We start from the raw sequence: 8,174 nt of genomic DNA, 5'->3' as shown, positions 1-8,174 counted from the left end.
AGTGGCAGGCCCGCATTGGGAACCTGTGCAGGAGTGCACCTGCACAAGGCTCCCAATCAACAGGGGCTCCTTGTTTTGATTAAATACACTACAATAATTAGCAGGTTTTATGTATAAGCATAAAGTGCTGAATAGTCAAAGTAGGAAAGGTAATTACTACCCTTGAGATAACAAATTAACTCAGTCAACTACTACCTCCGTCCTTGCTTATTAGTCCTCATTGTAGTTTGGATCAAAGCTTCACGACATATTTGACTAGAAAAATGTCAAGTCACCAGAAATCCTATTGTTGGATTCATATGTTAATATAGTTCACAATGATATTATTTTTGGTAACTACGATTTATATTTTATTAGTTAAAATCATGATTAAAATATGACCCAAAATTAGAGGGGGGCTTGTAAACGAGGACGGGGGTACATGAAAAATTGCACGAATGAACTATCCAACCATCTCCTCATGCACGATTCTCTCTTACTCTTGGTCTTCTTCAAGCCTCGGACGCAATTCTCCTTCCTCAAATCCCCAGTTCTCATTAATCTCTAGTCATAGCAAACGTTCCACCCCCGATTCCTCATCTATTAATCGTTCGTGATTTTTTTAAAGGGTTTCCTATTTTTGTGCGTCCATGGTGTGGAAATGGACCCATGGCCGCAAGGGGAGGCACGACCAGGAGGCGGGTTCTTCCTTCTGTCGGCGCCACCCGCATTTAGCACCTCCTTGCCGGTGGTCCCGTAGCGCTCTTGGACATACACGGTGGTTGAGATCTGCTAGCGCTATCGGGAGACGGGGATGCCACTACCGTGCAGCGACGTGCACCTCCCGAACAACTGGCATCACTCCGCAGATCAGGTGCCCACTCCTCCGATCCCGATGAGCAGCCACGGCCGCCTTGAGGAGATCAACCGCCGCCATGCGCGCCTACCGCCGGACCTCGTCAACGACGCCAGGTACGTCATCGACTCCCCGCTGTGGGATACGTGACCTCGCAATGAGCACGACTTGCAGCGGCAATCCTTCTTTGTCGGTCGTGCTCCAAGCCCGCCACGAGAGCTCCCTGCCAGCCGGGAGCACGCTCTCAGTCCGGCTCGGTCCTGCAGGCGTGCGCGGGCTAACATCGACACCCTCCTGTCCCTGCCACCACCACCTCCCATGACCGCCAAGGAGGAGGCGGAGCTCATGAGGTGGGTGCTCGAGGACTCCGTCCGGGAGCACGACGAAGCCCAATGGGAGGGCCTCGAAGAGATGATTGCCCTCTTCGCCACAGGCGACGCCACCATCCCGGAGCTGCAGGCCGTGGTCAAGGAGGAGGCCATGGAGGAGGTGTCCGACGAGCCCACCGCCGCGGCCTAGAACCTGGCATTGGTCGGCCAGTCATGGACGTGGACAGAGACGACTGTGCACGTCGGAGTATGTGTCTGTGCCGCCCACGTGGGTGGGCGCCGACGCATGGTCACCGTCTTTGCCACAACCAGAGGTGGTGCAGGCGCCTCCCGCCTGGCAGCAGCCATAGGGGCCGCCAACCCACATGTGGTAGCCTCTGTCCTACATCAACCTGACAAAGGACGAAGAGGACGACGAGGGCGGCGGTTGAAGACGAAGACGGAGGCGGCGACGACGACGGCCCTATTTTTTTTATGTCTTTTTAATTTCAGTTTAGTTTGAATGTGCGGCCTTAAGACTTTGTGGACATTTATGTAATATATATATATCGTTTCTAAAATAGTGCATTGTCTATTTAGGTCTAAATTTGATAGTCCAAAAGCGGACAAAATTTGGGATGCAGCGGCCGGACGACCACGTCTGGACGCGTGTGTCCGTTTTTCTGGCCCAAACGGACAAAATCCGAACAAAATGGACGTTCATTTGGGGTCTAGTGTTGAAGTCGGCCTTAAGGTGAATGAGGGTTGTGAGGAGTAGCAGTGGGGATCAACACTACCCCTGGGCGGTTCGTTCCCAAGCAACCGGATACCTATGCCTGCTACCGCTGAACACTCACTGGCGACCTGTGGTGGTTAAGAACCATGTGCATCAATTATCCGAATCATGTGTGAGGCTCAGTTACTGAGCCATAACCAGTTCACCAGCAACCAACTAAAATGTGTGCCGTGTGCATTGTTTCTTATGGAATTAATGAGCGCTCTTTCTACACACTTGCAGTTGTGCTTAAAGAAAAACACATCCTGCTAGGATGGATGCAAATGACACCAAGATCAGCTGATTAAGGAAAAAGTATCAACAACTAATGTCAGGACTAGGGAATTGGTGTATTCATAATGTATTACAACCTTGCTCGTCAATATTTAAAGATCATATGACTGCACAAAGAAAAAAAATCTTGCAGGCATAGTTTCTAAACAGTCAACAATATTTTATTAAATACATAGCACTGTATTCACATGCCCAAAACAAACATTTAGCTGATTGTATGTAGCAAACTAATTAAACTTCTCCATGATACACTGCAAAATAATCGGTATAACATTGCCAAAACGATAACATTATGCAACAAATGTTAACAATGCCAATTTTAGTTGGGAGAAGCCCTGAGTTTCCTCAGAGTAACTGAAGTTCTTCTATGCTGCTCAAGCTCACTCCCGTTCCAGAGCTGAGCACCTGGCTTGCGATTAATCTCATGCTTCCAGTGATACCGTGCATCGCCTGACATTACGACAAGTGAGCCTGGGTTCAGGTAGACGGGGACGTTTGTGCATTCGCTCTCCCCGTGCTTTTGCGTATCACAGGCAGCACCTTCTTGACTGAAGCGCATCACGCATGCAGACTCGAGAGAGACTATAACAATCCCGTCGTCGAAGCGCATGAGATCAACATGGGCACAAATACCCTAGATTGCAATATCAGTTTGTTACAATAGATGATAGGAAAAAATGTATATCCTCAAAAAGATAACAAAATTGTATCCCGCTGCTTTACTTGTGTAGTTGCCTTGTATATATATTGAAGAAAGATTGTTTGAATTATAGCACTATTGTATGCTTGATGTTAAACATAGGGCTCCAAACTATTGAGAAGAATTAACAGTTTCGCACCTCACCTGGCTTGTATCTGTTTGCAATCAGTTGATCAAAAAGCGGTTCTCTCCACAGCAAATCTGACGGCAAAGGACATGCGTCTTCATCCTCGTTCATCCACCCAGCGCCAACACTAGCATCAACACCACCAACGCAAATAGCTTCCCGAACAAGTGCAGAAAGTTCCACGGCCCATGGAGGGAGATCACCAAATCTCATTGCCTAGTACATAAATTTTGAAAGGAATTCTCAATATTAAAAGCAACTGACGCAAATGTAAATTCTTAGCATTACATGACAGACAGTAGTTGATCTCAACTGCTCTCAGGACATGAACACGACACAATTAAACACTCATGGAAGATGGAACCTCTAGTGTACAAGCAAAGAACAATTGCCAGATCTGAACCCTAGTGTACAAGCAAAGAACAATTGTCAGATCTGAAACAATCGAGGGGAAACAAAGTTACTTGGTTGTGTGCATCAGTGAACCATTCTTCTGCAAAACAAAAACACAAATGGGCACATTAACACTTTGAATCATCTCATCAACATTTAGGATTCATAGAAGCGATAGCAAGCTAGACGTGAGTTTCCTAAAAGATTTGGTGGCTCGAACCAAATATGGAGAGAGCGCCCAGCTAAAAAGATAGCCAGAGGAAGACATGAGGCGACCGGCCCGGCTACTCACCTCGTTGGATCGCGGCGAGAAGGCGCGACTGCTCGTCGGGCGAGAGGAAGGCGGCGCAGAGCCACAGGCCCCTTACCCCCGCCACCGCCGCCCATCTCCAGCGCTCGCGGCCCGCCCCGTGAACCGGCGGGGTGCTAGCCGCGCCGCGGGGCGCGTCGGAATCGCTGTCTGATGAGTCTCCGAAGGCCTCCCGCAGCGCGGCACGGCTGTGAACCTCGTCGTCGTAACTGGCGGCTGCGGCGGCGACGGTAACCATGGTGACTAGAGTCTGCTGATTTCACCGCAGGACCCCCCAGAATCTACAGGCTCCGCGTTCGTTCGCTAACCAAAGTGGGCCTTCAGCGGTTCAGCCATGCCCATTAACGCCCCATTAAGGCCGAAAGAAGGGGCCAGTCATCAAAAGTTTCTTTTCCCTAAAAAAATTGAAAAGTTTTTTTTAGATATTTTTTCTTTTTCGGAAGATGGAAGTGAGGCTTTTTTTTTGAAAAAAGTTTTTTTCTTTTAAGATGGAAGTAAGGTTTTTTTTTTTTCTTTTCGAGATGTTCTCTTAAGCTAGTTGGTTGATGTGAGTTTTTTTTTCCTAACTTTGAGACGAAGGGAAGAATTTTTTTTCTTCAAGATGAAGGAACCCACGCACACAACTTCCTCTCAAGCGATCTGCAATGGCGGCCTCCAACCACTAGTATATAGGGGCTGCACTTATAAAACCTACATCTAGGCTTATTCCCCTTGTGGCCTATCATTATCACCAGCTCGTGGCCACAAAAGAAGGTGACTAGGAAGGGGATGGATGAGGGAGAAGATGAGGACACCGTGATGATGCAAAGGGGCTCTGCTTTTAGGGCTGCAACATTGTAGCGAAGGCTCAGGCAGGCCCAGGACTACACCCGGGCCATGCTAAATTTCTAGTTCTCGCTACACGAGATGCGCCTACCGCTTTTAATGTAGTGTTGGCCCACTTTGTTTTTTTATGCTACACTTCGGCTATGACTAAGAACGCGTGGATTCACATGAGGCTGGACGATGTTGATATCAGGAGCAGCTGAGGCCAGGCCCAAAATCAAATTTTCATTTATATGTACTCAAATGGGAATAATGAGCATTAGGTGGAATAGATCAAAATATTTATGAAGTATTTTTGGTAACAGTAAATAAGAATTTTTTTGTCATATTTGCTTCACTATAGAAAAAGATAGTTTGCAAATGAAAAAAGGATAGTAGTTTGACACTTTGACTATAGGGCTGTTTGGATCGCTACCCTGAGTTGCCCAGCCAAAATTTTGGCTTTGACCATAGCATTGGTATCCGTTTGGCTGGGGCAATAAGATGGCGACTGCGAGAGCTCGACCCACCATGGCCATCGTCCTCCTCGCCACACTCTCGGCCTCCCACACCGCGTCATGCCTGGTTCGGCACGACGTCTTCGGCTGCCAGCCCAGCGGCTACCTCCTGGGCAGGTCCGGGAACTGCGAGATTAGCAACAACCCGGACTGTTGCGTCGACGGCAAGCAGTACCCGCAGTTCCTCTGCTCGCCGCCCGTCCCTGCGACCACGTGGGTCGTCCTCACAGTCAACGGCTTCAGTAAGGGCAAGGACGGCGGCCTCCCGTCCGAGTGTGACAGCGCGTACCACGATGACTCGGAGATGGTCGTCGTGCTCTCCACCGGCTGGTTCAGCGGCATGTCCTGCTGCATCCGCAACATCAAGATCACTGCGAAGGGTGGCAGCTCGGTGTACGCCAAGGTGGTGGACAAGTGCGACTCCCGGTTGCGACGTCGAGCACAAGTACAAGGAGCCATGCGCCTACAACGTCCTGGGCGCCTAGCCGGCGGTGTGGGATGCCCTGGGCCTCGATCAGAACATCGTTTTGCAGGATGTTACCTCATCTAACGAGTGATCAGTTAGTTGGACCATATGGATATTCGTGCTCCTACTAAGTATTTATTTTATATTTTTTTGTTCCTTCTAAAGTTTATCATTATTTCTGTAGTTCTATTTTGATCCAAATATTTTTTTAATCGATGGTTGTTCAAGAGTGAGATTCTCGTGTTTCAATAAATTCATCTTGGATCCACGAACTCAAAACTATTATATACTTTTACCTCTCATGTAAAAAAGAGGTAAGGGTGTCCTATATTAAAATTTGCTCACAAAAGGTAAGCAAGACTGATTTGATGTAGGCGTATTTAAAGTGGACAAAAGATTTGTCTTAAGGCTTCTAAAGTCGACCTTAGCAAGTTTTATAAATTTTAAAAAGTGGGTCTTAAGCTAAAAAAACGTAAAGACCGAGTAGCACGTAGCAAACAATTGCTTTTGTTCCGCTGTACATGTGAATTGCCTCCCAATACGCGACCCAAACTGCCTCCCGGGTTGCTCGCGAGCGACTCCGGAGGTCGCCGCCACTCCTAGAGGCCTTCACCACCGCTTCCCTCCCTCGTCATTGTTGAAGGAGGCTGTTGGGCTAAGCCCCACAGCGGAGGTCGACGGCGAGGACGTGCGCTGCCTCACCTTGGTGCCTCCAACTCGCCCCTCAGATCCAACGTCCCGCAACTGCTAGCTGCTCTCTGGCCAGGGTGTGCTGACCCTTCGATGGCTACTCACACTCGTCATTGCCAATGCAGAGGCCAGATGTGTGTTCATTGTTTCTGTATCCACATAATACTTTGTTTTGAGTCAATAAAATTCACCCTTTGTCAAAAAAGAAGAAGAGTACATCTAACAACATGTTTCACCAAAATCTACCTTTCAAAGGAGTTAGAATCATGTCGATCGTGCAGAGAAATGTAGGACTTTTGCGTGTTCTCGAAAAAGGAAATCTTGTCGACCGTGCTACAGAAATGACTTCAACAAGACGGATGGAGCTCGACTACAATGTTGCGGAGACTATGATAATGATACATCTTTTACATACTCTTCGATCACTTGATGCATTCTTTAACCCCTAACAAGACATTATGGAGACAACCCACATAAATCTACCGCGGTTACACTGTTACCCAATATACTTCTGGAGTTGTAGTGCTTCGACCATTCAGCAACATCTTTCATAAGAAGGAAAAGAGAGACCTTGTGTGAGTATTTAATTAAATAAACAATGGTATATACAGAAATTAACCAGAATATAATGTGTGCTTGCGTACCTTATAAGCTTCACTGATGAAGACAGTAGGCCATCCAGCATATGGCAAGTAGCTGTTAGCATTGGACAAAACACAAAAATTAACAATGCAAAGACATTAATCAATTGAAACGGTAGAGAAAGGTATATATACATCCATATTAATATACGTCCAAATTCGATAGTAGATGCATGATAAGAGAACAACCCACCCTGCAACCCGTCCAATAATTTCATGCGGTTGAAGCCAAAGCTGTCCGTTCGCATAGAGAAATCGGTCATCCACTAAATTGTTGTCTTCTTTCGTGAGTATTCGGATTTCTCCAGTATCTCGATGCTCGTGAACCTAGAATAATTTGAGAAGATTACTTTCAAGGCAAACAAAATATGACATATAAACTTTTAATGATTTGATTGGTGTCTAGCAAGAGATACTAGAGGGCTTGCTATTACCTTGATCACACGATGGACAACTGGATGTTCAAAACCATCAACCTTGAAAAGAATGATCTCTCCTAAGCGGAAAGGTTCATTGCTCATGTTGTGCACAAACACCATGTCGCCCTGCAAAATAAGCACATATTCCATGCATGCATCTATCAATGTGTCCGTCGAAATCAAAGGAGGCGACAAACTGAAGCCCACATTTAAAAACAAATTGTATCACGTACCTTTTTAATTGCAGGCTCCATACTTCCCGACAAAACCGCCATTGCCGGTGTCTTGACACCCGTCACTAGCATTATCCCCTCGGGCACCAGCACCAACAATGCAACGACCATGACTGCATTCCAAATTCAATTAAAAATTCTCGAAGAAGAAGAACAGATAGAAGCAAAATACAGATATAAGCAAAATATCAACGTGGAAGAACACTGCAAAAAGAGGCCTATATATGTACCGAGGATGGTGACGGATTGGGTGAGCACATGCCGGATCTTCATAGCCTCCTCTCGGCTGGACGATGGAGAAAACACAGCTAGTTTTCTGATCGATTCTAGAGTATTTTCCAGCGAACGTGTAGTAGTAGTAGTCTTGCTTTGCAGCTAGTACCTTCCCTTAGTGTGTGTATATATAGACGGAGCCGCGGAGTATAAAAAGGTAGGTAGACGTACGTACTCACTCGATACGAATCGGTGACGGACACCATCGATCACCACGCGCACGGGATTCGGTTTCCGTGTCCGACTCCGACCATGCAATGGAATCATATACGGTGTCCGTACGTACGTGCGGTTTGCAACTGATTTATCCCTTGGGTCTATCGTTAATTACGTGTGCGTGGTAATTACACCAGCTACGGTATTCTGAGAGTCCGCCACCACCATTTAC

The 8,174-nt window shown here is 47.0% G+C and overlaps 2 protein-coding genes across 2 annotated transcripts; both read right to left on the bottom strand.

The window, feature by feature from the left end:
• Positions 1–2,432: 2,432 nt before the first annotated feature.
• LOC123145715 (alkylated DNA repair protein ALKBH8 homolog) lies at positions 2,433–4,074 on the bottom strand. Its single transcript, XM_044565192.1, has 4 exons — positions 3,725–4,074; positions 3,504–3,532; positions 3,052–3,255; positions 2,433–2,846 (listed from the first exon to the last, which is right to left on the bottom strand). The coding sequence occupies exons 1-4, from the start codon at positions 3,978–3,980 to the stop codon at positions 2,532–2,534; spliced, it is 804 nt and encodes a 267-aa protein (XP_044421127.1). The 5' UTR covers positions 3,981–4,074; the 3' UTR covers positions 2,433–2,531.
• Positions 4,075–5,808: 1,734 nt separating this feature from the next.
• LOC123141900 (signal peptidase complex catalytic subunit SEC11C) lies at positions 5,809–7,894 on the bottom strand. The gene is made up of 7 exons (XM_044560968.1): positions 7,744–7,894; positions 7,514–7,626; positions 7,296–7,406; positions 7,055–7,188; positions 6,865–6,916; positions 6,467–6,765; positions 5,809–6,369 (listed from the first exon to the last, which is right to left on the bottom strand). The coding sequence occupies exons 1-6, from the start codon at positions 7,784–7,786 to the stop codon at positions 6,709–6,711; spliced, it is 510 nt and encodes a 169-aa protein (XP_044416903.1). The 5' UTR covers positions 7,787–7,894; the 3' UTR covers positions 5,809–6,369; positions 6,467–6,708.
• Between the last annotated feature and the right edge of the window lie 280 nt (positions 7,895–8,174).

This window comes from Triticum aestivum, chromosome 6D (genome assembly GCF_018294505.1).
Source record: "Triticum aestivum cultivar Chinese Spring chromosome 6D, IWGSC CS RefSeq v2.1, whole genome shotgun sequence".
NCBI lineage: Eukaryota > Viridiplantae > Streptophyta > Magnoliopsida > Poales > Poaceae > Triticum > Triticum aestivum.
The sequence above is the reverse complement of the archived record's forward strand: the minus strand, read 5'-3'. Positions and strand labels throughout refer to the sequence as shown.